The sequence below is a fragment of the Numenius arquata genome, chromosome 1 (genome assembly GCF_964106895.1).
Source record: "Numenius arquata chromosome 1, bNumArq3.hap1.1, whole genome shotgun sequence".
Taxonomy (NCBI): domain Eukaryota; kingdom Metazoa; phylum Chordata; class Aves; order Charadriiformes; family Scolopacidae; genus Numenius; species Numenius arquata.
In genome coordinates this window covers 69,695,141-69,721,913 of record NC_133576.1, presented here as the reverse complement: position 1 = coordinate 69,721,913, position 26,773 = coordinate 69,695,141, and the positions used below count along the sequence as shown (strand labels likewise).

Here is a 26,773-nt window from a genome sequence, read left to right as displayed (position 1 = left end):
TTTATCCCCCAGTGGCTTTCCTATTCAGAATGGCGAAGTATGGCATATAAACATTCCAATTAAAAAAATACACCCTCACCTGAGTGCAGCTGGATGCAGCGGAGCTGTGCCGGTGGGCCACAGCCAGGGATCTGAGCTATGGCATCTATATATAGAGACTGTAGGACCCCACTTCTGGTTGCATATAGCTTATAGATGCTACAGGTCATGCATATAATAGCTGAGGCTTTAAAGGTATTGATTTGCACTCCTGCCATTGCTATTGCAACACCCTGAGCCCGTTTAATAATCAACTAGATGTGTCACAGCACACAATACGTATTTATCTATTACCTCCCATCAAGCATTTACTTTGAAAATATAGGTATCGTAATGTCCAAGTCTGCTCCTATCTAGGGCTGTTTCCTTCCTAATTCTACCTACATAAGGCAGATGCCCTTGACCAAAAGTTGCTCTCCCTCATCTTTGTGTCTAACTCTGATTTTGGTTTCCTGATGGCTGGTGGCAGGGGGTGTTTTACAACCAGCATGTGGGTCTGGCTGATGGGGGGAGTTATTCTACAGCATTTAACTCACCATCCAGACAATGACATCCATGACTTTATTCTGCCTTGACCTAGAAATTATGGTTTTCCAGATGAAGAAAAGAGAGCACAAATAGACTACTGCTCTGAAAACGCATTTTAAATTACAGATACTCTATCCTCAGGCCTTGTACATGTACAGTTTTGGAAATATATTTTAATTTAGGAACCTTAATGAGCAAAGTGGTATTTTGCTTCCAAAAATTATTTGTATGTTACTCAAATGCTGTAATTATCACAAAGACATTTTGTCTGTGGTCCTGAATAGGCACAGAGAGGGATAGTCCAAGAAGCCCACCTCCTCTGATGCATGCTTTTAGAAGCACTTGAGAATCTCATCAAACTCAATTTTCAGTCAGGAGAGGCTAGTCGGTTAACTAAACCATAATGTACTATTGTCTTATGAAAGTGGAAAGATTCTATGGAATTTATTATACCTTAGACTAGTAAGCTGCTTCTTATGGGATATTTTTATATTTTATGCATATTTATATATAAATATAATACATATATTAGACATTGTCTATGTATTTATATATAAAGCATACATATAGTATTTTATATTTTTAAATTTTAGTAACTTGTCGGTCTGTGTGTATACATATATGTACCAAAGTACTGTTATTTTGTTGATGTGACTGACACTTTTTCTACCTCCTTTAGCGACTGTCACATGAATTCCTCAAGGATAATGGACCCTAAGGTGCGAGAGACTGAAGGAGATGGAGAGGACAATTCAGGTAGAATTGCTCCTTTCCCCCATGAATGAAAAGTGCTGTGACTTCTTGAGCTTCAATGCCTTAGCTATATCACAGAAATGAATCTGTTTAGGGAATGCATTCTCCCTTTCTCTCCTCCTGTCTCCAAGAGCTGTTATATTTTTGACATTTTCAGAGGCTTGAAATAAGATTTTTCTAGCATCTTGTGACAAAGTTAACTTTTTTACCCAACAAGATCCAGTGATAAATGAAACACTGACAGGGATGCCTCACAGTGCTATCGTGCAGCTTATATGGGACAGGCACAAGTTGTTGGGATGTCTTGTGCAAAACTCTGATATCATTTCAAGTAGTTTCTTCACGGAGCTTGCAACTGATCCTAATTCAGGTCTTCCCTTACTGAGCAGACTAGCATTGCTTTTCAAGATTTTTGCTTGATTTCTTGTTTAATACTTTGTGATCCATTGAGTATCATAATTAGCATTCAAAATATTCTGGGATGTATTATAAAACTGGCATTATAAAAGCATTAGCTTCCTGACACTACACATTCCACCTAAGTAAGCCTTTTCTACATTTAAATTGGTTTTGGTAACGACGTTGTCCTTATCTTCACTATTTAGCTTGCTGAACAAAGGCAGTGGGTTTCCAAGTTGTAATTTCTTCTCTATATCGCAGGCTGTTAATACTGAAGTTTTTTTTCACAGTCTAATTATCTCAAGAGGCATGTAGAAACTCTATTAGGAAAGATACTACACTGTAGGTTATTTCTTATATGTCATAAACATTGCAATCCATTCTCCAAGATAATAGTAATTTCATGCTATCAGTGTAGTCTTAAAATACATTATTGCAAGAGCAGACTGCGTTGCCTCTTCCAGGAAAAAAATCCACTTATGAAGAAATTATGAGGGAATTATTATTGTTCCAAAAACTTGCAAATGCTGCTGGTTGCATCTTCTTTATGTTTCTTCTTTATGTTTCTTCATTTAGGAAAGAAAAAATCAAAGTTTAAATCTTTCAAAAAGTTTTTTGTTAAAAAGAAAAGGAAAGAGACATCTTCTGGGAGCAGCAGTCTGAAGTTATTCCAGTCAACGAGCGATGTTGCAGCCTCACACGACATGCACATTAATTATGATTCTGAAGATGAACTCGAGTAAGTCTTTGGACTGTGGCTGGTAAACAAATACAGAACTGCTATTATGTTTATAGATTAAAGACACCCAAAAATTGCCTCCTCTGGTTCAGAATGCTGCATTCTCAAACAGTTGGCTTTTTCAGGAAAGCACAAATTGAAATGGCTGATGCAAGGCAAATCGCAAGGGAATTGGATGGGGTGCAGCAAGAAACAATAACTAAAAATGTTTTCATTTAACCATCAATAAGCCTTGGGTTATCATTTCAAAAGAATGAATCTTTCAAAAGAATGAATCTCATCTTCAAAAATGAATTAGGTACTCAGCTTATATTTTACCACAATTGTCTTGTGCCTCTAAGATGTATCTGCTAAGGTTTGTTAAAGAAATTTAGAAGCCTAACCATTTATGCCAGGTTTTGAAAGCAAGGAAGGGATAAAGGGGTGACTGCAACTGAAATGAGCAGGAACCAGAAGCCGTGAAGCCTTTATTTCCTCTGTATACATGGGATTTGTCTGACCAAGGGACAAATGTTTGCATCTAAGTTAGTCACCATCTGCCTTTTATAATCAGCAGAGAGAAGTCAACATTACTAAGAAAACTCGTATCATTCTTGTGTAGACAGCTGAAGTTGTTCAGATGAACCAGACTCTAGAAGTGTCTATTTCTAGAGAGCCAGGGTGACCAGCTCGAATGTAGATACCTGTAGTTTAATGTCTGAAGTTAGATCAGGTGAATCCCAGCCTGTGTATCTGTCTGCCTCTGAAAATCCTGTCTTTGTTCAGGCATTGCCAAAAATGTTACCCACGACTGAAAGGTAACCATGAGAAACCTTGTCTAAAGTTCAAATGTGTTCCTGAATGGAGAGATTTACTGAAGAGCCCCTTGGCTGCCTAAAAAGCAAGTCCTTGCATTGGTAGATGTGCTTCTCAGAACAAGCCTCCTTGGTCCTCAGGCGAGGAGATGCTGCTGTGCCCAGGGATGGGAAAGGCAAAGCATCCCAGCCATTTGAAACGACGTTATACAATGTGGCCACCAGGCAGCGCCAAACACCAAAAGAAATTATTAATTTATTTTTTTGTCTTTTGTGGCATTGGAAATAGTAATATTAGTCCAGCTTGAAGCCCCAGGAGTTCCGGACAGGCAGCACCGGGTCTAACAGTGGGTTACAGCGCTGTTGTTTGACATGGATGATCAGATTTTCTCTCCCTTGTGCCCGACTAAACAAGGTCATGTCAGAGTGGGTACGATCTTTGGCTGGTTTGGCTATGTTCCTGTGCCATTACTTGCAGGGTTGTTACATTATTGTTTGTTAGTATTTGTTCAGACAGACAAACACCAGGAAATTCCTTGAAAGGAAGGAAAATTAATTTGAGCACTCATAATCTGAGGAGGCATCTAGGCTACCTCCTCTGCACATCTGGGAGGTATGTGTCTGCTAGAAAGAGAAAGCAAAGGTAGCACGCTGGGATAAATGTGCACGTGTAGCAACGCTGCTTATCTAGCTGCTGTTGCAGTCTCTGTAAAATGCTGGTGAGTTGAGCAGCCATCGCAGCCCTGACTGGCACGCACTTTGCAAATTGCTGTAGATCTGTCTGACCTTGGATGCATTGCAGAGATCACATTTTCACTTAGATAAATTGTTCTTCTAATGTCTTTAACACATTAAGCAAAAGCAGCAGGCTTTCCTTCCTTCTGCAGCAGGAATACAGATCAACTTTTTCCTGCTATTGTTTTATCAAACATATTTATAGCAGCCATTACAAGGAAAATGTTACTTTCTGCCATGTTTGTTTATGTTCCTGACTGTCCCTATGACAGCATTTGAGATCCAAAAATACCCAGTTCTTATCTTTTTTTTTTTTTTTTCTCTAGAATGTCTGCTCAATTAACTCGATAGTTATATGGACCCAAACAGTTCTGTATTCTGGTTTGCCATTTCATAGCTGTCTTATTTAAAAAATTTAAAAGAAGGAGTCCCAGAAGAAATGCCATGTGCATGCATTCCTGGTCCCTGCTCAGTTAGGCTATGGGCTAAGCTAAGGAAAATGAGCACAAGAAACTTCCTAGCAGCTCTCTATCTGCCCATGGGTCTCCTGTACCATTCCAATGAGGAAAAAAGATGTTCATGCCTCACATGTAACATTCGCAAAAGAAGTTACATACCATGTCAAAAGTAGGAAACAGGATATGAGAGAAGCTATCCACTGAGCATCTCCTGTTTCCTCTCACCAGCCCACAAAGAGCATCCATGAAAAAATGTGTCCCCCTGGCTCATAAGGGAAAATCCCAGGGACCTTGAAAGCACCTTGTAAGGATTTATGCAAATGATTCTATGTGAGAACTGTATTGCCTGGAATATTTTTCTTGATGACCTTCATGGCAGAGATACATTAAATGCTGTACCACAGCCTTTATTAGTAAAAGGTACTTACTCTTCATATGGTAATGGTCAGTCATTTGCAATACATGTTCTCACATTAGCAAGAAGTTAGTCCATCTCAGGTACAGGCTCGTTTATGTGAACTCCCTTCATTTTGCACCTGGGCTCGCCTGCGCCACTGTCATGCCACTCAGCTGCTGCCTTCCAGCCGAGGGGCAGTAGCTTTTCCATAAAGTACTACTCAATTGCCAGGGTTAAACCCTTTTTAACCCTAATTCAGTTTGTTAACGTGACAGATAACAGCATTTGCAAATTTTTGTTTGATTTTTAAAGGTGTTACCTAGATTAGCCTGTATGACTGTATTGTATTCATGTTGAAGTCTGTAATCTCATGTGTAATGTATGCTGCGCACATGTATCTTCCACTCGTGTTCAACAGACCACCTGAGTTAAGAGTAATAGGACTGGCAAAAAATGTCTGTATGTTTTCACTCATTTGTTGTATTATTCCAGGACACATAAAGGCATAATGGGAAGCAGAGCTTTGTCACATGATAGCATTTTCATCCCTGAGACTGGGCAAGAACCTGCAAGGCCAGTAAGAGTGTTTTCTCAAGAAAACATTTCTGACCGGATTAGAGCTTTACAGGTAATTTACACAACATAGTTTTTTCAAATGCAGGAGACGGAATGTCTTTCCAGGCTTGATTTTTTGGGATAATATTTGTGGGTGAACATTTCATTAGTAAGTAGTATCTCTGCAGCTTACGTTAAATGTCGCGTTTAATTAGATGGCAGTATCGTATCTTGGTTCTACTTAAATGATAGTTGAAAAATGGATAGGATGCTTGGCTCCCTAAGAGAACGTCTGAAGTGAGATGTCCTTTGCTATGGATCATAGTAACTCATTGACCTGAGCTAAAAATGTACTGGGGAAACCTCCATCACTATCATGTACTAATGTATTTTATGCCATGCTGAAGTTGAAACTCCAGCCTACCATGAAATTGGGACCTCCACCTCCATTTGGACTTTATGCAAAGCGAACAGAGGATGCTGGGACCAGTTCTGAAGATGATGGATTACCCAGGAGCCCTCCAGAAATGTCTTTGCTCCATGAAAACTTATATTCAGGCACAACAACTAGAGTGAGTAGTTCTGGTGTTGACAAAAATCAGTCTTAATGAGTTGTTTTACCTATGTGTGGAAGGCAGAATAAATTACTTGGTTTGCTATATGTATCACTACTTTGTGCCTGAAATACCTTACTTGAAATGGGAAAATGCTATCTCTCTGTATAAACAGCTACTTAGAGTCTTTGCTCCTGTTAAAATATAAATATCATGCCAGAAAATGCAGAACTAGGAAGGAGAGGATGTGTTTGTGTGCGTGCATGGGGATGCTGGGTTTTTTTAAGAACTATAGAGAGCTGCCAGGCATGAAAAAAAAAAGCTGAAAAATCTGTATTCTCCCTTGAATGTGCTGATAAGAGAGCTCTCTTCTTTAATGTTTTTCTAGGCTGTCATCAGAAAAAAAAACATAAAAGAATTTGAAACTGTTTTTTTCTTCTTAAATGATAGTTTTGTTATACATTATTTCATTCTTTATCTGCTTGTCTTACACTTTATGTTTGCAGTGTCCTTGCTAATCCTTAAGACTAGAGAGAAAAACAACTTACATTGTCAGTATCTGTGTGCACTTTGTGTAGATGGTTTCTGCGAATATATCCACCTTGTTTGTCATCTTTTACTGAATCTCTTCCTCATTCCATCCCACAGTTCTCTGACTCTCACAAGCACCTTAGCTCTTTGAGTTTAGCTGGAACAGGCAGTGAAGAAGAAGAACAGGTAACTTCTGCCAAATGTATTAAGGGCCAAACAATTATGCATAATAGTCTTTTAAATAAATGTAAGGCATAAATATTACTTTGTTGCCCGTCTACTGCAAAAAAAACCCCTTGTATGTACGTAATTGCATGCCTACCTGTTTGTTTTGCTGTTTTAATGCTTGTCCTTCTAATGTAGTTATGATTATTTATCAACATAATTCTGACGCCAAGTAATCTCCCGTTGATAATAATTAAGCCCTCTAGAATAGCTTACAACCTTTAGCAAACTTTATAGACGTGATTTAATCTCCAGGCACAGCCAACCAGATTTAGACATTGAAATTGTATCCCTTTTTTTAAAGATGGGGAAATTGCAGTAAAGGCTGCTTGGGTTACATGCATAGGATAAGTGAGGAAGCTTGTTGAAGAGCTGTGAACAAAATCTAGACCCTCTGAAATCTGCCCATCCCATTGCTTTAAGTACAAGGTCACCTCGCACTGATACAGAAAGTGTTTGCCTGATGACAGTGGCTGACATTGCTGCTTAGGTGTCTGAGATTCAGCCTTCAGTCGGGTTCTGGCCACGTGAGCTCGCATGAGCTGTGAATTTTGCTGAAGTGATGTTTTCAGGACTTGAGTACAGGCAAATAGATGGCTTTCTTCAATCAGCAGCCAGCCGTTCTGGCTGATTAAAGGGCGGTTTTGAAAGGCTCTTGAAGAGTCCCTTTTAGTTGTCCACAGCTGGAGTCACGGTGGAAACAACACAGGGGGTAAAGGGAAGAGCGTTTCCTAGAAATAGGAGGAGGGGTGGAGGGGAATTGCAGAAAGGAAATAGAGAACCTAGTCCTGAGCTCACTGTTCCTTGGTAATGATGCAAAATATATTTCAAGGCCAGCTGCAGCAGGGCTCAGCAGAGATTTCTGGCCACACTTGTTAGATTCCACATGAAGCTGTTTGAAAAACTGCTTTTATGCAGTGAAATTTTAATACTTTTAAAGAAAAATAACAGAACGTGGGAAGAAGGTATTTCTTGAAAATGGGTATAGGCTCACTGTAAATTTGTCCAGTCCAGATGCATGTTTGCTAAAGGAGAATTTATGGCTCCCTGTTGTTCCATTAACATCACTCTGACTCACTCGCTGACTCCTGAGACGTGGTGGTGACTATGCGGTGGCTCAGCTTTTTCCACATGCCCCATCATTTAGCTCACAGCTCTCTTCATCGTCGTCCAGTTTCAGAGCACAGCCTGAAAGTAGCCCCATCTGAAGGCTTTCCTCCCAAACTGCAGGGTCTACTACCTGGCATTTCAGAGAGATTAGCCCTGCTCCTAGAAGTCTGAGGAGACCAGCTCGCAGGGCTGAGGAGTTTTGCACAGCACAGCCCTGAGGTTTTGGACAGCAGTGACACCTTGCCGCGTCTTGGAAGCTTTCCTGGATCGAAGAAGGGAGAAAGGGACTGCAACTGTCCCATCTGGACTTTGGGGATGGGGCTCCCTCATTGCCCTCTACCTTGTGCCACCCAGCATGATCAGCTGAAGGACAACTGAGCCATGTGCACATGAGATTTGGAGAAAGGGTGTCTGTCAGCCGTTCCCTCCTCCAGCAGGCTTCACCAGAGCCAGACTTCATGGGACAGGCAACTTCTGCAGCCGGCTCAGAGCTGGCATTCACTCGGGCTGCTAAAATTTAAGTAACAAACCAGATTCTTGATTTTCCAGCATAGTGGCCAACACTGAGCACTGCCAACGGGAAGACATGCAAAGTTCTCGAGGAATAGCAGAAGCCAGAAGAAAGGCAGGCAAATAATGACGTGCCTTGAAAGAGAACATGTGTTGCATCTTTATCATGGAGCTGAAATGTCAATGTATTCACTGTTAGGTACTAATGTATAATGCAGCCACGTATCGTTTGTTGTACATTAGTCATGTTTGAGTACTAGACTGCAGATATTGTAGAGTGAAAATTAATGAAAGCATCCATTATTCAGCATGGCTGAGCTACCTTTTTTTTTTTTTTTTTTTTCCTTAAATAGAAACCATGGTCGGAAGCTGTGGATCCAGCCTCCGCTAAAATCAATGGGAGTTTTCCCCTGGCCATTGAGGAAGCCATAGTGGGCCCTCACCACACTGCAGAGCAGCTTTGGCTGCAGTGCATAATGCAGAATTCTACTTGAAGAAAACGCTGATGCTTTTCCCTCCCTAAATAAAATGAACACTCTCCTGCCCTCCCCTTCTTCCATCCACCCCCCTCAGTAAAATACCATTTCCAAAGAAAGAAGAAGAAAAGAAAGAAGAAGAAAGCCCACAGAAGAAAGCATGACAGAGGAGGAAAGCTCCTCTAATGAAATGAACCAGAATTTCAAACCTACAAAGGGAGTGCTGTCACGAGTTGTCAGAGGTCATGTTAATGCCTTGACAGATAGTTTGGAAATACCATTTTGCCTGTTTGCAAAAACTGAATCCAAGTGAAAGGGAGAGCCCTTTTTAGAGTAATTTTTCATAAATTTTTTAGTCTCTTTTTTGCATCAGCCCTGGGACTAGGGTAGTTCTTGGTGAAGCACAAAGGCAAGGCGGATTCCAGCTTTGTGAAAGTACTGCACCCCTTGGAGCATTCAGGAGTTGTTTCTGGGAGGGTTATTGGCCTCTAGGAGGAATTGTCCATTGTTTCCTTCCCCAGAATAATCTACAAATGAAATTTTACATTTCAGGTAAACTCCCTAGTTATGTTGCAGATACAAGTAAATGAGGAGAAGATGCAAGCCGACTTAAGTGTCAATGCCATTGATGTTTGATTCTTTTGTCTTTAGGAGGGTGTTGTAGAGTTGGAAGGGACCTGATGACGTATAGGAAGCTATAGGAACCTAGACACAGCTGCTGGAGGACAGACCAGAAAGGAAACTGGCCCTTTAGGTTCTGAACTGAGTACTCTTCATAAATCTGTCTTCTAGAACATGCTGGCCATGTATTTGTGTGCTTTAGATCTTCTAGTTAAATGTGACTTGGTCTTTCCCTCTGGACAGTATAGCATGATATTTAAGCAGCTAAAAATGCAGAATTGCTGACACCAGTACTCCATGTGCAACATTAGGAAATGCAATGTATTTTAAAGAGATGTCAAAAAGAAAAAGAGGCAACCTTAAAATGCCAATAAACATGGCCCCTTATTTGTACAATTGTTATTTTCATGGCTTTGTTTCTTTGTTTGATTCTCTATTTGGGGATTTTGGTTTTTTTTTTCAGGTTACATTAGGTCCTCCTTCTAGATCTCCCTCCACAGATGGTCAGCTGTTCCCTAGGCATGGTAGTGCTAAAGCTGGAGGTTCCCAGATGTCTGACAGTACCATCTCGCCTGCAGCCAATTTTGACACTCCACCTGAGCTTTCCTCTTGCTTGGATAATTCTGCTGCTAGACACAAGCTTTTAATAAAACCCCGGAACCAGAGATCCAGTAAAATGAGGAGATTTTCTCAGGTACTTGTGAAAATAAACAGTATCACCTTTGACACAAAACCAGAAAGTTCTTACTGGACTTTGTATTTCAAACTCAGATATGATAAGAAAAGTCAGGTTGCGGCATGGATATTTCGTTGGGTTTTAATAGCTGTTATTTGATGAGTGTACGTATCCGGAGTAGACACTAAGAACAGATTAAATATTATGAGATTACTTGTTAACTCTTGATGAAGCAGTTTATGTAACAATGTATTCTTAAATTTACCATGCAGTACAATTTAGTATCTTGTTTGTGATGGAGAAGTTAGGGCTGACTGCTTAAATTTCTTCCTTAAAAAAATATTTTGGGAAAGTGTTCTGATCAACTGGAGTACTTTTCCTGGTCTGAAAGATCCTGTAAAATCTTGAGTCTTTGAGAGAGTATTGATGGAGGAGCTGTTTTAATTTTCCAAATATAATTTGGCTTATATTTTCAAAAAGTACAGAAAGAATAAGTTGTGACTTATTAATTGGAGCCAAATTCTGTACATTAGGACTGTTAAGAATTAAGCTGTCTCCCTGCCCCAAAACTTGTAAACTCTTTATGCTTATGTGCACTAGAGAGACTTAAAACAAGTATCCACAGGAAAAAAAAAAAACCTCTTAAAAACTGTATGCTATCTAAAAAATGTTTTTTAAACCATCCTTTTAAAACACCATTTATCTGATTCTTTGTCATATCTTATGAAGGGCATAGCTTATTTTTCTTCTTTCTCTTTTTAGAACTAAAGTTTGCAGCTGTTACTACAGTATTGGCACTTTATTGTTTGTGGTTTCTTTCAGTGTTTTAAATACATTAAAGCCATTAAATTGGCTTGCTTAACACCAGGAATATTATTCCCTCTATCTCTAAATATTACTTAGCTGATATTCTGTACTTTCCAAAATCTGTGAGCGATCTTTGGGCTCCGTAGAGCATTGCTGTGAGCAGCACAATGATGAGGCCAGTTATTTAGAAAAGCATGTAAAGCAATAACTCACTGATCGAACCTCCTCTTCCATTGTAACATCGTTACCGAAATACAATTGCTTTGTCCGGTCTGCCTATAAACTGAGGCAGATGACTGAGCCCTCCTGGTTTTCCATGGAGGGTGTTCACATGTTTCGATAGTACAATTCTGAATATTTTCCTGCCTGACTCTGCCCATGCACCTTGCTTCTGGCTAACTGATGTCTTCTGCTTTTATGTTGCTGTGTATATGGATTGTGAATGCAGGTGGCATTGCAGCTCTGGCTTTGCAATTGCACTTCTAAAACAAGAAGTTGGAAGAACCCTAAAAGTATCTTCAGAGTGCAAGTTTTGTGTTCTTAGAATTAGGGCCTGCATCCAAAATATATATTTACCCAAAAAACTACAGTGAATCAGTGAGCTAATGCAGGCATCATATGAAAAGGCTTATTCAGCAGCTTAATAACGTACTTTCAAATAATCCTGTGTATTTAGCCAGTCCTTACCTGAAACTTAATCACAAGACCTCACAGGTAACTACACACGCACTTATAAACTTTTATCAAAAAGTCTAACTCTTGAAAGAAAAAGAAGACTTTTACGCAAAGGAGGCAAGGCTGTAATGCTGTCTGGCAGTGGGATTAGACAGAGGACTGCCATATGGGGGTGGATACTCAGCTGGCATAGAGCTTCATAACCGGATGGACTTGTTAGGTTTTTGCTCTTACTTCTATGTATCCTTCCCTCTTCAGAGTCATGCAAGAATGGGTTGTTTTATTTTTAATGCTAGTATGCAGTAGCAAAATACAAAGGGACAGATTTTTCTCTTTCAAGTGCTGCTTTTTGCCCAAGAGCAATACAACATATCCAGTATGCTCTGGGGAATCAAGTGCCAAGGACGGTCCAGTGGCCATTGTTTTGATGCACTTCCCATCTACAAAGGCATGAAAGCACTAGTTGTGCAGAAGGAAGTGTCACTTATTGCTTTTATATTGGTTAAATACATTATTCCATGATCTGCTTAGCTAAAAAAATCATCCAGTATGTAGGTTAAGAAAACAGTGAGCTCAGCATTGGAGCCAACTATTGCCTTCCTCTCTAAGATCTTGGTTGTAAACGCAGTGATGAATAAGAAAAAAAAAGTGAATCTGTACATGGTGATGGAGCTTTCTGAATTTCTTTCTTGCAGAGGACCCAGTCTGAATCTCTGACTGATTTGAGCTGTACCCCAGAAGAAGAAGAAGAGGATGATGAGAAGGAGATGCAGACAGACTTGCCAGATGCTGTATTTAAACCCAGCAATCAAGAACTGCCATGCAGCACAGCTGCAGCGCAGGATGTGGCTTCCTGGCCAAAGCCCAGAATGCCTGAGGACCTTCCCCCTGCTTTGAGACCAGTGATGACTCAGCCTACTTCTGAGTCTGCTGTTGTACAGGAAGTCCTGCTACCAGAGAATAAACCAGAGGGCTGCCAACCAACACTGGAGACATGTGTGAAGTCTGAGTCCCCATTGCAGTTAGAAGGCAAAGACTCTGCAACTTCTTCCTACTCTGGTCCAGACAGAGACGTACAAAAGCAAGAAGATTCCTCAGAAACACCAGTTCTGTTGTCTGGGGAAGTGAGCGATGTGTCAATCAATATTTTCAATCAAGAAAATCAGGAGCTTCCTACTGTGTTTTCAGTAAATAAAATACCATCTGAAGAAGATATTTCAATTGGTAGGAACAGTATTGTTTGCTTGGAAGGGTCAGAAGAAAATTTACAGAAGGATGCTCAGATACCTGTGCAAACGGCCTGTAATAAAGAGGCAAAGAAAGAGGTTTCTCTGTTGTCAGAGTCCAGCAAGCAATTTTCCATAGGTGCTTTCCAACCCACGGACTCGGTCCATGTTTCACATCCTGCTTTCTCAATACAGATGGGATCATCTGCTTCCTGCTTTCTAGAGAAAACAAAGGCTGCACAAGAGGCGGCAGCTGCTTCTGGTAAGGAGAACAGTCAGCCAGTGGTCCACAAGGAGGAACTTTTGGAGAAGAAAGCTGAAAAAGTAGCCAATGGACTAAATGCCTTGAGAAAGTTTTCTGTTTCCTCTGCACGGGAGAGACCAAGGACCAGAAGCCTACACTTCCCAGAAAGATCAGAGTTGGAAAGCCCGTTAAATACTGGATTCTTCCTGTCCAAAGCAAAGGTCTCCTCAAGAAACGAGAAGTGGAAAGAAGACTTGCAGAAGGGATCAGATGTGGAGGAGGAGAAAAGCAGCAACAAAAAGCAGACTTTGCTGCCAGGGTCTGACTCTGAGAACACAGGCCAACCTACAGAAATTTTGGCTGGCTGCGTTTCTCTGACTGTCGACACGGTGCCAGTGCCAAGCGATTCTTCCATGGTATCTCAGAATCAGCCAAGCTGTGAAGATAAAACTCCTTTTCAAGTGAAACTTAGATCCACCTCACTGTCCTTGAAATATAGAGACAACTCATCACCAGAATCAAAAGAGATTAAAAGATACAGTGCAGAGTTTAATTTAGAAAATGAGGGATTGCCTTCCTTCCTAAGAGCTGATAAGGCACAGATCAAAAAAACGGCTGATACAAATATTGGTGATTCTTTAAATGAAAAGATCAAACCCAAAGCAAAGTCCTCTGAACAGCTTAGTAGCAAACCTCCATTGCCTAAAAAGCCAGCCTTGCAAAACATAACCGTTCCAAATACTACTGCAAACAAGGAGAAGCAGGACAAAGCCATTCACCCTCCTGAATCCAGAAATGAAGACAGAGACTTGGAGAAAAAGTCAAATCCTTGTAAAGTGCCTGGTAAGACTCCAAATACTTTAAAAAGTTACCTTAACCTCCAAGGAATGACCTTACTTGTGAGAGAGTGTGAGGCAGCCCTGTTGTGTCAATCACAACACTGGTGAGCACAAGCTGACAGCTCTGCCATCAGTGATGTTGCTCCCTGGTTCTCCCTTGACGAAAAGATTATCAGAAGGACAGCAGGGAAGAAGCAGCAGGCAGAACAAGATGGGTTTGCCTGTGATTTTTGCATATCAGGGCATTGTTTAAAGGACGTTCAGTGACACTCAAAAAATATAGTGCGTTAGCAAGTATTGTGAAACAGAAATATCAAGCCACTAAGTGTCCCCATTTAGAGCTGCTGTATGGCAATTCAAAAGCCAGGAGCACATACTAAGTGGAGTGCCCTGCGTGGGATGAGTGACTCAGACCTCTAGCCCTTCTTTTTCACCATAGCATTGAGGCAGAAATACTAGTAACTGCCTGGCACGCTCAACACACCATTTATTTATTGTCTCCTGTGAGCTTTGCTTATTCATTTATCCATCTTTATCATTACTCATTCCTTGTTTAAAAACAAAAATTAACTACCCTGCAGCTTCCTGGAGTTTAAAGCCAGGAGAGACCGTAAGATCGTGTCTACTGCAGATTGTTAAATTTCACCCTGTTGTCTGTATTATATAGTTGGGTTAGAGTTTCAAAAAAAATCAGTCCTCTGGAGACTAATACATTGTGTGCTACAGGCAGAGAACAGAAAAGACGGGAAGTGGCACCACTGTCTGAGGTCTTTGCAATGACAGTAAACAAGTTAGGTGAAGTACGCTCAAGCAATTCTAGGAGGAGACCTCTGCTCTTCACTCAGAGAACAGCCAAAAGGGGAAAAAAAAATCTTTAGGTCTTCTGATATGTGGGAGAAACTTCTTCCCTGCCCTGAATCTGTCTGGTCACGGGTTTGATGTTAAGAATGTGAGGAGGAGACCCTGGCCAAGCAAATGAAAAGGTTTCTTTGTGCCATTGCAGAGCTCCCCTCCATGGTTGGTCTTCTCCGGTTGGGGTCAGTATCTGAGCATCAGAGTGGGGAACACCAACCCAAAAGAAGACCTCAGGACGTAGCAGGCCACTTGTCCTGTAGGGTGATAAAAGCCTCTTCCTGGCCCTAGAAGCAACCTGCTGATGCCCTGAGTGACAACAGATTCCAGTTGTTATCTGCTGCAGTATAGCAGATACTTTTGCAGGGCTCTGGCCACATTTACAGTTTTCTGCTCTCCCAGTGGCAATAAAGGAGGGGATTTATTGCTTCCACAGCTGGAAGAGTCTCCCACAGCTGTCCAGGCAGAGCCTCCCTGCACCATGCGGACAAGGCACTCTCCCTTCATATCATCCCAATGCTCCCTTTAAAGGCATTTTTCCCCTCTGCCCTGCCCTGGGAAGTAGTTGGTTATTTTTAGCAATGCCAAATCTCTGATCGATTGAGATTTTGGGGAGAGTCATACTGGGAACAAGTGAGGAGAAGACCTAGCACACAGTAGGGTTGGTCTGGCAGAGGACAGAGGAAAGCAGTGGGAACACCAGTGCTCCTGAACACAGCCTTTTTTCCCCTTCCTCTTGCTGAGTCCCAGGGTGCCTGCAGCTGGAGCGGGGAGGGAGACAGTGAGTACTGGAGGCAGGAGAAGGAGAAGAAATGGAGCCAGGGAGCACGTTTCTCCTCCAGGCTTCTCCTCTGGCTTCTCAGCCCTGGGGTGAAGGAGACTCCTGCTCCCAGGCTCAGGACTGTCCTCTGCAAAATAGGGTCTGCAGGTGAGAGCTGTGCCCCAGTCCCCCTGACAGGGGTGCACACACCTGGAATTTGAACGTGGAGCTGCAGGTCAAGGAGCCCTGTTTTGCACATGTTCCTCTCCACCTGACAGTATTACACCAAATCTGTATTGCCTGGGGTTGCTTAACACGGTGGTTCGGATTGGCCTGCAATGGTAGTTAGTCATCTTCTTTATCTACTGCCCCGCTGGTCTTGTTGTGTCACCTTAAGCAAAGCTGCCACGGTTTCCCTGTATTTCCAGCTTTGAGTCGCTTTGTAATGGGTTCTGATATGTGGGTGCACCTGGACTCAGAAAGAGTTTAATTCTAAATACAAAGCAGTCTGCTCCAAACTCACCTGAGGTCCTTCCTATCCCACTGCAGGCTCTTCTTAGGCATCTGACCAAGCACCTCCTTGTGCTAAGTTGTCACCTCAGCCTGAGCTGGCCACCTGAAGTCATGGATGAACGAGGTGTGCCTACCTGGTGGCCCTGGCATCACACTAGCCTTGGTGGGGGGATTTTCACAGTGACCCTAGAAGCGATGCCCCTCTCCAAGATGTAGGAGAGCCATGGGACGCAATGAAGGCTTAGCGAGGCAATACCCCAGCCCAAATGCCATTTTAAGCTTTTTGAAACATTTGCCTCAGCCCAGTGAGTTGGGAGGGTGTCTTTGCAACTGCCAGCAGCAGAAATCTGACAAGCGTGATTGGCATGGCCCTTTGTGGATCACGTGGCTTGCCAGCCATCTCTGGCCTCCTGATCTGCTGCAACCCCCACTTGTTTTTTCATCCAGCTGCCCTTAATGCAGGCATCCATTCCTTATCCTAGTCCTTGAATTCATCAGCCCTTTGGAAGAGCTGCGGTCGCTGTCAGGAAACACTTTATGCTGTCAGGGAGCTTCTCCCCACTGCATGTTAGGAAATCCCTGCGCTGAACAAGAACATAAGCTGTGAAATGCTGATGTAAGGGGGTGCAGTTCCCTTCTCATGTACGCTCATCTCAAAAAAGTCAGTTTGCTGTGTCATGGGATGAGCAGGAGCGATTTGGTTCATTCAGTTCAATTTTTAGCTTTTCAGCACTCCTGGTACCAAAGGCAACGGCAGAGCTGGTGGGATGCTGGCTTACCAACCCAGGCGAAAGCAATGCTCCTGCTCTCCAGGGTTTTCTGGGGAACTAGTGGGGGATTTCTTGGCCTCTGTCAGGCTGCAAGGTGGTTCTTTAATGACTGTGTGAAATTAGTCACCTCAGAAGGGGTAATTTTTAAGTTTCTTGAAATAAAGGTAGAAGTCTTTGCAAGACAACACGTCTTTGTTGTTCGGCGTTGATACCTTTTGCTATAAATCCTGTAAAGGGCAGGAATAATTAACATATGCAAACAGGTTATTACAAGAGCAAAACCATAAGCGATACCTGTGTGAATGTGCATATTAGGATATATAAAAATCAGCAGCTGAGGAGCTGTAGTGGGGAGACATGCTCTAGTAGTGAAAAGGAGCTCAGGTAATGACAGTGAATGTAACAGTGAATGAAATTGGTGTGTATTGTCTAGCAAATATAGGCTCTGAAATGACAAGAGAAATGTTTCTCTCTACACAAAAAAGACATTGCTTTAATGCTGTCCTGGCTACAGCTGTCTTTTTTTCCCCAAAGAAGTTTCTTTTTCAGTTGTGTCGGGCTATTTTGCAATATGGCAGTTTTCCAGCAGCAAAATAGACTTTGATGCAAACATAGCATTTTCTTATGTCAAAAAGACTCTCCTGGCATCGGTAGTATAGATCCAACCAAAAGTCAAATCCCTCTTAGAGCAGCTTAGAGAAGAGAGAAACATCAAAAATACTTAGCCGAATCTTTTAGAATAGCTTTGTCTGAAATTAAGGAGTTGGGTGTGTGCACTGACACAAATGCACGTAGTGCTTTAATAAACAAAGGGAAATATGTAGGCCAGGATATATGAAACGCCACATGCATTTGTAAAGCCTTTCTTAAAATAACTGGTGTTTTATAAATGAGCAAAGATACAACAATGTGGAATTAAATATGCATGCATAGGCAATGTTATAAAACAATGACACTGTTGTATACGGGGGGTGTTATCTCCTTGTGTAAAGTTGTTTGGATTAGTTTTGAGTATGTTTGCTTTTAAAATACACAGGGAATCCACAAGTTAGCTTTGCTTCCTGTTAGAGGTATGACTTTCAAAAGGCTCTAATATTCTGCCTCAGACCTTTCGCCCACACAGCTGTATGGCAAGAGTAACCACTCTTTGCAGCCCTTGCAGGCATAAGATGTTCATTTTTAGGTAAGAGATTTAAATGTTATAAAGAGCTTCTGCTGTATTTTGTGCACACAAAGGTTTTTAGATTTAAAGGAAATGGGTACAATATCGGAGGCCATCTCTAAAAAGAAAAAATCAATGCTTGAATCTCAGGGTAATGTTTCAATATGTCTTTAATGTGGTTATCCATATAAGCAGCACAGGCACCCCCACATACAGATGAATACACTGAGTGTATCTGTCTGTCAATAGACAGAAATAGGTGTGTATTTCCCTTTCTATGTGTGTATAAACCAATGCACAATAACAAGTCAATCACAGATCTCCTTTTGTACGTAAAGATCAATGATTTATCTTCATCTTCTTATTCACACAACCACTTTGACACAGATTAAAAGATAATATCCAGCTATCAATGGGAAGTGTACACATTCATTTCTACAATATCTAGGCAGAAGAATTTCATCTATAAGATTAGAACCTTAGTCTGAGAAAAAAAAATAAATAAATGAAAAAACAAAGCTGCTTTAGTAAGATACTGAAGGAAACAGATACCTGCATTTAATGGGGCTGCAGCAGGGGAATTCCCCCCCTTAGGGACCCAGCAGAGAAGAGCTGGGGTGATCCCGATCTGTGGGAGGGAATGGAACAGGTGGCTGTGGTACACTTGGCTTCAGGGGCTTGTCTTTGATGGTCAGTCTGGAAGCTGCAGAAACGGTGAAGAACACAAACGGAGCGGGTGGTCTTGCAACTGGGTATGTGTGTTGGGTGGCTGTGGGAAAGGACGTGAAGGGAGGGCTTCAGCAGCCTCTGGGTGTGGTTTCAGATGACAGCAGAAGACCCCAGCAGCCTACATTAAATGCTAGCGTTAATACATGGTGACATTATGCACAGAGCAGCTTGACAAGTTCTGACTTGGTATCTTCCCATTGTTGGTGACTTATCCCAAGGAGAAGAAGAGGCTCGCTTGTCTTTTGAAAAGCCTCAGGCCAAGCCAGCTCCAAGGAAACCAGGGAAAGATGCAATCACAAGGTTAAAACTGAGTGAACAAGAGACAAATTGCTGCCAGCAATATCCTTTATTAGCTTATGAAGTTATTAAGTAACAAGCTGAATAGCATATTGTTTAAAATAACATGTTGTACTAAGAACTGAAGAATATGGTTCAGATTTTAGTTTTACTCAGAAAATCTCTCGAGTATAACACGGAAGCAAGAGGCTGAGCTCTGCTTTACTGAAGAAGTGAAACACGGGGCATTTGCGGTGGCTGTGGCCTGTCGAACTCGCACAGCTTCCGAGGGAGGATGCCGCTGCTTACTTTTCATACTATTTTGTTTCCCTAAAAGTGGCATTTACCAGTTGGGAACAGTTGTGCTAGCTGCTGTGCATGTGACATGCAGTAGAAGCAGGAATTAGATGGCGCTTTTGAATACTTTTGGTTCCGCTCTGGCTAGCTGCTTCCTTCCTTCCACCACTGTGCTTTGCCACGTGGTGAACTGTAAAAGCACACGGACTACCTCATCACCGGATGAGATAAGATAGGGAGGGCTTGTTCAAGGTGATCAGACAGTGACTGAACTGAGGAAGATGTGCAAGCAGCACTTCTCTTGTGAATAGTCAATTCCTGAGAAAGCTTTTGGCCTATTGGTGCCCCTCAGGGTACCGAGAGCTTCATGGGAGAGTCTCAAATCACCTTAAACTGCCAACTTACTTCACCGTATTGTCTCCTGGATTACTTCACCACTTTTCATCCTTCTGGTTGGAACAACAGTGCATGTATACTGCCAAGAAATCTTCTCTAGTTGGAGATGGGAGGATGTAAAGGACCTCTGGGCAATGGGGAAGATAATAAATAGTGAATGCACCTCTTCTACCCCTTACAGTAATTCTAGCTGACGGATGAGGTAGCAAATCCTGCAGGGGTTGCATCTGATGGTTTTTTGCTGAAGAGAAGGCATTTCTCCTGCCTGCCTGACTTTCTGCAGCAAGGACTCTCACCCGAACAAGGGCAGAACGTAATTGCTTGAAGAAACAAGAAAGCCCCTCCCAGAAGCAGATCAGCTCTTGATCCTCTGTAGGTGATACTACTATGCTGTCCTAAGTCAGGCCCGCACAGATACATATAACATCTTTAAAGATGATGATAAAGAGCTTTTATTCCCTTCTATCACAGGAGCATTCTGATACCATCTCTTATGGGGTGATACTTGGCTCTAATTTGGCTACCTTCTAATGGGCATGACTAGGATGTCTAGCGTCTCATCAGGGAGAACTGTCTGAAGAGCCAAAGCGCACAATGCCTTCGTTACGAGTATCTGCCTTATGAAAAACATTGTTATAATAGTGGCCTCCAGACATATCACTGCGGGACTGGGAACCCTGCTGTGCTCGGCAATGCACATCGAAATAACAGAAAGATGAATCCTAAATCCATGAGGATGACAGAGAAACAGGAGCACAGGTAGCAATAAGACCATTATGCGTAGCACAGTAAATAAAGCCTGGGCGTAGCAGTCATTTTGTCGGTATTGATTACGTGGTGGGAGCAGAGGAAGAGAAATGTGTGGTTCAGCTGGTGTTTACAGAAAGCTCCTGCGGTGTGACAGGGAAAACGGGACAAAACACAAGGGGTGATTTTGAATCACAGAGACTAAGTACATCACTAGAAACATCAAGGCAGAAGCCAGGTTCCCTGTATCATGGGAAAGCTGGTGGGTGGATTGAAAAGGACCTTCAGGGTTACAGATAGTGAAGGAAGGTAAAAAGGTGGTGGAAAAGGATGTGTGTGGTAGTGCGTCTGTAGCTGTACAGCCAGAAAAGAAGCAGCCCAGTCTTCTCTTGGGCTGAGAAGAGGCGTGTATGTTGGGGGAAAGGGTATGTTTGATGGGATGGATTTACAGGATGAGTCTATCCGGGCATGGGGAGGCTTCAATGGGGAAACATCTTCATAATACTGAGCCTATTGGTTGGATGGTTATTCATTACAAGATGCTAGGAAAACAAGTTGACTAATCCAGATAGAAGGTAACTAAAGTGAAAAGCTACTTTATGTGCTGCATGAGGGACCCTCACCTCTGAGGAAGACTAGACATCACCATCACCTTCGGTAGTGGCAGTCAGTCTGTGTATCACAGTAGTGCTTTGGGAACTGATGAAGCGTGGCACCTGGCTTTACTGGGCAATGCACTAACAGGTCCTGCCCAAATTGCTCACAACCTAAGAAGGTGCAGATGGATTCAAGGACATGGCCTACAAGCAAAAGAGAGAATGTGGTGGCAGATGCATTAGCAATTATCACATCAATTCAACTGTGTGGGTTTACTGAGGATGACCCTAATTTTGTCCTAAGATACTCACAGAAGATGGGCTAGGAGTCCTTGAGCTGCTAGTGGTTATCTTGGCAAACTGTGGAAGACAAGGTCGCACTTCTTGAAAAGGGAGGTGAGATAGAGAAGAGAGAGAGGGAGAAAGGGTGTTATACACCACTTGATATGAAATACTGAAAGGAATAATTGAGCTATTTCTAAATGTCTACAAGATAACAAAGACATAAGTTCCAACCAACATGGCTTGGTCAAGAGCAGTCAAATCAAGTGATAACTGATATCACAGGGCATTGCTATAAATATCATGACATTCCTATAAATATAGTCTTGCTGAGGCTATTCATTGGGTTGATGCAAAGCTACTGAGTGCCAACTAGTGATTCACTGTCATATTAGATGGTGGCCATCTTGGGTCTGACGCTATTCAGTATATTTAAGGACATGGGTGACAGAATTTAGTGTGCACTTATTACATTTGCAGGTATTACCAAGCTGGAAAGCCTGTGGGTACACTGCAGGACAGTAATAGAAATCAGAGTTATCTTTAGAAAGTGGAAACATAGTTTGAAAAGAGTGTTTTCATTACAGGCAAGTAGAAAGTTCTGTTATGTGTGCAAAAATAATCCAATGCACAGATACAAACGGGGGGTGGAAGAGGGAAAGTAGCACAATGCGTGATTTGAGGATGAGAAGCTTAACTCTGCTCTGAAATAGCTTTCCATAAATTTGGGTACATTAGTGGCCAAAAATGGCTGGGAAAGGTTAAATCATCTTTCCTTATGGCTCTAACATGGCTCTAAGGGTGTTAGTACTGTTTTTGTTCTTGTTCCTCCACACGGAGGCTCCACATTAGTTGGAAAACTGAATTTTGGGGGCAGTGTGAGCCAATGAAGAAGTGGGGGCTGGAGCCAACGGAGGAGCTAAGGCTCTTCTCTTGATCCAGTTCTGCTCACTGTATAGACAGGATTTCCCTTCACAGAGTATTTGAATAGAGGGTATGTCACTTCCCCATCCCTCTGGGCGCTGCCTGTCCCTCGGTAGCAGTTGTGAAGACAGCAGGGTAGCACTTTTGACCCTTTATTCTAGGAAGGGCTTTTGTTCTTTTCCCTCTTGTCTCACTGACGTTTCAGTCGGCATCGGCAGGGATAAGACAAAGTAAACCTCATGTCAAAAGATGGTGAATTAACCCTGTGGTTTTTGCAGTATTTCTGCATGTTCAGATGCCACAGACTGTTGTGCTCAGTCACCCACAGCACCTGCCGGCACCGAGGGGCTGTGTGAGGGAGGCTGCTCCGAAAGGGGTGGAAGAAAGGCAGGAACCAGCCTAAGGCATCGGCTGCTGCTGCTTGGGCATGGGACGAGCGGGAACCGAGGGCAGCCACGGCCCCGGGGGTGTGGGGGTTGCCTTTGCCACAGCGTGGTCCAGCTGTGTCCAGCTTTGAATCGGCTGCTGCTTGTCCCTAAGAGCCAGGAAGCAGATGGGAGGAGGGAGCAGAAGGGGAGACATTGGAAAATGGGTAGATTAGTGAAACTTGATTCATGCTCCCTCACGTCAGGGCAGTGACACTGCGACTCCAGCCAAACAAAAATGCGAAGGGTTTTGCACCGGTAGAATGGTAACATAAGACAGAGAGCACAGGAAGATTGCTCTCTGGAGACCAAACTAAACAGAATTCCTATTTACCCAGGCTGGGCACACATCCTGGGACCCATCAGCGTATCGAGCAAGTGTGAGCTGAAGCTAATTACAACTCTCTTTCATATAACCATGTACATAAATAATCTGTCAACAGAGAGAAGCGTGCCTTCCCCCATGGCTGCTGGAGACTCTGGAAGAGATCCCGACAGTCCTGCAGAGCCAGCCTGGATTTCCATAGCAAGGCAAAAGCAGAGGGGCGTGCAGCAGGAGCAGGAACTCGACAGAGAAAAACTTGTGGCTCTGGATGTCAAGTCAGATACAGAGAAACAGAATAAAGAGAAGGATCGAACAGAGGTACTTATAATACAAATTTGTGATGCTTTTGTATCACCTTTTTATAGTGTTCTTTGGATCTACTGCTGTATTACCAGTCATGCTGTAATGATTACAGATATTTTAATGAGCATAGTCATAAGTAACAAAGGCTCTCGGAAATGTGTTAGATTCAGAATCCTCTGATTGTTCAGATATGTAATTTTATATCTCCAAGAAATCCTGGAACTATGCGAGGTGTGTAAAATTTGTTGGGTGCCTAATACACACTTACCAGATCTACTGTGTGTATTGCATGCTAAAATACCCCCAAAGAAGAGCTAAATTGTACAGTCTCAGATCTCTCTCAATATAGAGGAAATACAGTCTCTTTATCCTTCTAAGCAGAGCATTTCATTGAACTTCCTATGCATCCTGACTGATTTAACACTGAATGAACAGCTCGGTCCCAGAAGCTCCTAGGTAACAATTTTTAGAGCCTTGAGAAGTGAAATAGAATAAAAATAACTTTTGCACTTACAGACAGTGCCAAGATAAAAATTCTGGTTCCCTGTATATGGATAACTCGGGTGCCCAGGTGGTGCCGTGAGTGTGGGCTGACGCTGCCTCTTCAAAGATCCCATGCAAAAGAGGGAGATACCTGTAGCAAGGGATCTTCCCCGATGACAGAGCTGTGCCAGCAGAAGCGCTTGGCATTAATCCAGAATACTAAGAAGGCTTCCCTGCTACTGGGCTTGCTCACGGAGGCAGCAGCGGGCGAGTGCTGCCTCTATCACCTCCTGCACAGCAAGAACCCTGCACTGATGCAGGAGCGTGTGTGTCCTATACCAGCGTAGCATTCCCAGTGCAAATGGCCTACTTTCTTGCCTCAGATGGTACTGTTAGAAACCCAGATAGCTGTATTATATCCTGGAATCCAAGAAGATCTCTAGGTGATGAAAAATAGCAGTGGTTAGATTAACAAGAAATAATACCTAATAAAACGTCTAGGCAAGATTACGAGCTGCAAAAACACACAACATTGTCATAGCGCTTAAAACACCAAGGGTTTAAATGATCCCAAAATACAGTTTCTGTGTCAGAATAGGAAACTCCAGCTTTTAGCTGGCAAAGTTCCCTAAAATTCATGCCACGCATTTTATTTCTCTATATCAGCTAACAGAGGAACTTGCCAAGATGCTCCTGACTGCAGCGTGTGAGGCTTGGTGCCACTGTACTACTCCCACTTTCTCCTTCTCCCACATGGCACCAGGCACTAATCACTTCAGGGTAGTTTTTGATACTGGCAACAAAATCCACAGGAAGATGTATTCGATTTCTTTTTTTATGGAAAATCCATTTACCGTCAACCACCCAAAAATACAGTGCCCTAACCTACAAAATTTGGGAGGTGGAAAGGAAACATGAGAGAACAAGGCTGTTTCCAAATCCTATATCCTAAATGTTATTCCTGTGTTAGTAGAGGTGTGCAAAGGGCTTGGAATGCAAGTTGCATTGAAGACTATAATAACGTACTCATAGATACCGTTATTAATAACAGATACAGAGGGATTGTTTTAATTTGTAAAGTTGAGTATCATGGACTCTAACATGAAACCACTGGAGCTTTCTGAACAGGTGTCAGCTCAAGTGAGAGGATTGGGACCAATCTGTGATGAGCACATGTGATCTTTGGACCGTGACAGGCACCACGTCCACTCCCTTTGCTCGTGTCCTTCCAAACTGGTCTCATTCTCTCTGCATTACTTGGATTTTATCCCTCTCTATTGCCTAGGGGTCAGTGAAGCAGCAGTGGAACAAACCTTCACACTTGGCACCTAAAACCACTTCTGAAGAACAGAGGAAAGAGACAAAGTCCGAAGTGAAGGAGCTGCTGCCGAGAACCACTTCCCTGTCACACTATGTCCCTGGTAGGAAATAAAATGCTTGAAATGTAGGCTGTTATCTCACAACCTTGTCAGAAGAAATCCTGCTTCAGTGTGCTGGAAAGGGAATAGGGGCTAGATCCTAATCTCTTCCCCAGCCCCATGTCAGCAAGGGCAAACTGTTTTCTCAGCGCTCACCTCTGGGGTTTTATTTGGTGGCATATTCTTTTGACCACTTTGATAACAGAGTAGTCAAAACTCGTGTTGATAGAAATGTGAAATGAGAGCGCTAGGCCATTTCACAGGACGGGGTCCCAAATGCACTACCCCGGTGTAAATTGTGAAATGCATGCAGCGTTATTTTCAATAGCTGTCAATTTTAATGTGGTGTCCTTGGCAAGCCGGAATGATGTGATCACAAACTGTCTGCCCATCAGTCCCCCCACAGCGACTTCAGATCTCTTTGGTAAATTAAAATTTGAAAGAAGGGCAGAAGTTTGGAAGGTAAAAAATTCCTGTGAGTGAGGGGTGCTGGGTAAGGGAGGAATTCACAAATGAATACTCTCGGTAATGAAAAGATTCTCTCTTCTTTGGCCTGGGTGTTAACACAGGGTATGGCAAGGAATCCAGGTCATCATGTTGGTTTTGGTAAGTTTAGGGACCAAAAAGATATTATTCATGAGAAAAAGACTGTATTCTTTTGGGCACGGAATGGTTATTGCCTCAGGAACGTAGTGCAGAAGAAGCTTCCAAGCGAAATGTAAAGATTTTCTGCGGTAGGGCAAGTCACGGGAAGTTTTTAATGAAAGAGCCAGGCTGTAGGGCTGCACAGCACGCAAACGTAAAATGTTCCTCTGTTTTATTCACAGTAACTCCGACACCAGCACTGGTGGATAAAGAGGAAATAAGCCACTTTAAGAAAGCCAGTAACGCTGCTCCGGATCAGCCGTCGTGGATGGAACTGGCCAAAAAGAAATCGCAAGCTTGGAGTGATATGCCACAGATTATAAAATAGAACGATGCAAACAAATAGCATCTTTCATAATGAAGTCAACCTACTTAACTGAACTTCTACAGACCAGCTAATCACAGTGAACAATCTCTTGATACAGGAGAAGGGTTTTATTACACAGCTGTGGAGAAAGTGTGCAATAGGTGCAGTCAAAAAGTTTACCTTCAACCTTGTAGCAATCAGGATTGCAATGGCAACGGATTACTTAAATTATGCTAAGGAAATACTTACACTTTGGAAAATAAAACTTTTACCTTATGTGTTTCCCGTGTGTTCTGCTTTTAATGACGTTTGCATCCAAACAGGATCTTTGCTAAACTTTGCTGAACTTCTGTTGTTGCTGGAAACTTCTATTTCTTATGGTTTTCTCTGCTTCCATGTATAAATTGTGCACTAACAACATTCTGTCGATGTGTTTGGCTGGAATCGCCTGATATTCTTCCTATCAAAGCTGTTTGGACCGTGGGGGTATTCATGAATAGTGGGTAGTGAGTACTCCATTAAAACGCGGTGCCCGAGCTGTGTGTTTGCCTACCTGAGCCAAGCGGTCTGTTTTCTGGGCTTGGGTTACATTTCACGAGGCACAAATACACACATTTATGCGTGACCACGAATAAAAATTCCTCAGTTCCTTCTGTGAGCACCGTGTTTGCA

At 42.6% G+C, this 26,773-nt stretch overlaps 1 protein-coding gene across 1 annotated transcript; it reads left to right on the top strand.

Moving 5' to 3' along the window:
- Positions 1–1,256: 1,256 nt before the first annotated feature.
- On the top strand, positions 1,257–26,122 carry CRACDL (CRACD like). Its single transcript, XM_074156938.1, has 10 exons — positions 1,257–1,323; positions 2,296–2,458; positions 5,335–5,470; positions 5,805–5,969; positions 6,600–6,668; positions 9,888–10,118; positions 12,278–13,895; positions 23,064–23,263; positions 25,017–25,152; positions 25,977–26,122. Exons 1-10 carry the CDS (start codon positions 1,257–1,259, stop codon positions 26,120–26,122), a joined length of 2,931 nt encoding a protein of 976 aa, XP_074013039.1.
- Positions 26,123–26,773: the final 651 nt, after the last annotated feature.